Below are 2,778 nucleotides of genomic sequence, written 5' to 3' on the forward strand. Positions count from 1 at the left end.
ATAAAAATCGAGATAAAAATCTTATTTCATAATTTTTTATATTTTTAAAAGATATATGTAAAATTTATATATTAATTTATTTTTATAATTAATAATAATATTTTTTATATAAATTTATAATTTATTTAGTTTATGAAATTTTTAATTTTAATAATGTATTATAAGATAAGTGCTAAAGCGCTTTTTATTTATATCATGAGCACGAGAATGATAGTATCTGCCCTAATCTTACATTTGTCATAAATTTGTGGGCGTTAGGAAGTATTATTATTATTCATTATAAAATAAATGTATTAAAAGCGTGGGTGATGGAGAATCGTATCGTTATGGTATATGGATGGTTTGCCTTTTATATTTCAAAAATGAAATAAATTTTGATTAAAATTTTTAGTTTAATAGAAAATTGTACTTTCATGATCACGACGTAAAAAGACTTCGACATTTCCACGAATGAAAATAAAAGGTTTTGCTTTTAAATAAAATATTAAGTCGGTAAACGTACTTGGCAGATTTAAAACGTGGTATATTACATGATCATTAATGCTCCCGATTCCTTTCGTCAAACATTAATGATCAGAAGGTTGCCGTCTCACTTGAACACCTTCTCCGCCGGCGGCTTCCATGGATTCGGTGAGAAATTGCATCATCATCGCAGTCGCCTGCCACCTCCTTATATTTTTTGCTGAACCCGGGCAAGCGAGAAATGCTGAATTGAATTGTTCCACCCGCCACCGTGCTTCTTGTTCAATTTACATGTGTCCCTATATCGCAGTCAAATTTGCCATCGCCATACACCCTCACCCACTTAAGCTCCAAGCTGACATGCCTTTAAATACTATGCCGCCACTATATTCATTCATCTATCCCTTATCCAATTCTCCCCAACGGCAAGTGTTTGTCAGATTACGCAAAAGATTGTTGGCTTCTTTGTTTCTGTGTTTACACGGAGTGGAAACACGCAATTTGCGAGTCACTCGATCACCGAATCATCTGTTACTTCATTTTAAGTGACTCCTGCATCATTCCAAATGGACTATCGATCAATTGATAATCGCTGTCTGCTTAATTTAGTTAATATTGCAATGTTAATGGTAGCAGTGTCATCTGCTCTTGTGATAGTAACGAATGCGAATGGGTTAAAGGTGGGTTACTACCGCGATAGGTGCCCAGAGGCGGAGGCGATTGTAGGTGCAGCTGTGGCCAAAGCCGTGACAGCAAATCCTGGCGTTGCACCTGCTCTCATCAGGATGCAATTCCACGACTGCTTTGTGAGAGTAAGTATACATTCTTATAATTACATATCATATATGTAGTGGTATATATCAATTTAATGCGATAATCTGCTCATTGATGGTTGCAGGGTTGCGATGGATCAATACTGATCGATTCTACAGCAGGAAATCAAGCAGAGAAGGACTCACCCGCAAACAATCCGAGCCTCCATGGGTTCGAAATAATTGATGAAGCAAAGTCCATTTTGGAGGACAAATGCCCGAACGTGGTCTCATGCTCTGACATCCTTGCCTTTGCTGCAAGAGATAGCGCCCACCAAGTAATTAACCTACCCATACCCTCGATTTCTTGCTCTGTGATATTGTAACTATATCTTTATATTCATATTTCCGTATATTGGCTGGCGCAGGCTGGCGGATTAATTTGGGAAGTGCCCGCGGGACGAAGAGACGGAAGGATTTCTCGAGCATCAGACATCCCAGGGAATCTGCCTGCCCCACAATTCACTGTGAACCAACTCACACAAAATTTCGCTGCAAAATATTTGTCAGTGGAAGACATGGTCACTCTCTCAGGTAGCTACTGCTACTGATTAACAATAATCCAAATATATATTTGATTGAACTGAACGTATGATATCCCATCGTCAATCGTATTTTAACATAATTTGATATATTTTCAGGGGCGCACTCTATCGGGGTTTCTCATTGCTCTTCATTCAGCGCAAACAGGCTTTACAATTTCAGTGGAACAGGTCATCAGGATCCCAGTATGGATCCTCGATTGGCTTTGTCACTGAAAGCCAAATGCTCAATCCCTACTTCTAATTCAAACTCTGATCCAACCGTGTATTTGGATTCATTGACACCCAGACGATTAGATGAGAAATATTACTTGGATCTTCAAGTAAAACGTGGAGTGTTGACCTCTGATCAGACGTTGATGTCGAGTCCATCGACAGCCAGAATGGTGAAGATCAACTCCAAATACCCGTCCATTTGGAGGAAGAAATTTGGAAGGGCAATGGTGAAGATGGGTGAAATAGATGTGTTGACAGGGTCGCAGGGGGAGATCAGGAAGAATTGCCGGATTGTCAACTAATCAAACTCAAACGAAGCGAAGCAACTGTGAAACTGGACATGCCAGAGCCAAAATTATCTTACATTTTTATTCCCAGTAGGGTGCAATTTCACCCGAGTGCATTGCTAGTATTGTTTGTTTTATAAAATATTTTTTCATTGGTTGAGTATTCCATATGATTTGGGATCTGTATTAGGATAAGACAGGCACCGCCGACAAATTATGGTTGAGGTGAAATGTGGGATATCATATTGAAATGAAATAAAACATTGGAATATTATTGTTTGAACTTGTAACAGACTCTCTAAGGTTCTCATGAAACTCACAATATACAAAAACTCCTGTAAAAACAATGAAATGTGGTTATAAAAATGACTTACAGATTATGAAATAAACATTTTATGCCCGAATTGATTAACAATATTTGTGTTGTTTAGATAATCTTCGGCAAAATCACATAATCAA

The 2,778-nt window shown here is 37.8% G+C and overlaps 1 protein-coding gene across 1 annotated transcript; it reads left to right on the plus strand.

Moving 5' to 3' along the window:
- Window positions 1-880: 880 nt before the first annotated feature.
- LOC149245421 (peroxidase 5-like) lies at window positions 881-2,575 on the plus strand. Its single transcript, XM_089455590.1, has 4 exons — window positions 881-1,274; window positions 1,361-1,552; window positions 1,643-1,808; window positions 1,916-2,575. The coding sequence occupies exons 1-4, from the start codon at window positions 1,029-1,031 to the stop codon at window positions 2,332-2,334; spliced, it is 1,023 nt and encodes a 340-aa protein (XP_089311716.1). The 5' UTR covers window positions 881-1,028; the 3' UTR covers window positions 2,335-2,575.
- Window positions 2,576-2,778: the final 203 nt, after the last annotated feature.

The sequence above is a fragment of the Pinus tabuliformis genome, chromosome 7 (assembly GCF_031772625.1).
Source record: "Pinus tabuliformis cultivar Carrire ecotype Pingquan chromosome 7, CPIR1, whole genome shotgun sequence".
NCBI classification, from domain to species: Eukaryota; Viridiplantae; Streptophyta; class Pinopsida; order Pinales; family Pinaceae; genus Pinus; species Pinus tabuliformis.

What these genes read in the sequence shown, in the direction of transcription:
- LOC149245421 (XM_089455590.1), top strand. Translation starts at nt 1,029, where the DNA reads ATGGACTATCGATCAATTGATAATCGCTGTCTGCTTAATTTAGTTAAT. An exon ending in TCCACGACTGCTTTGTGAGA is followed by an intron (nt 1,275 to 1,360) that starts GTAAGTATACAT and finishes TGATGGTTGCAG; the next exon opens with GGTTGCGATGGATCAATACT. An exon ending in AGACATGGTCACTCTCTCAG is followed by an intron (nt 1,809 to 1,915) that starts GTAGCTACTGCT and finishes ATATATTTTCAG; the next exon opens with GGGCGCACTCTATCGGGGTT.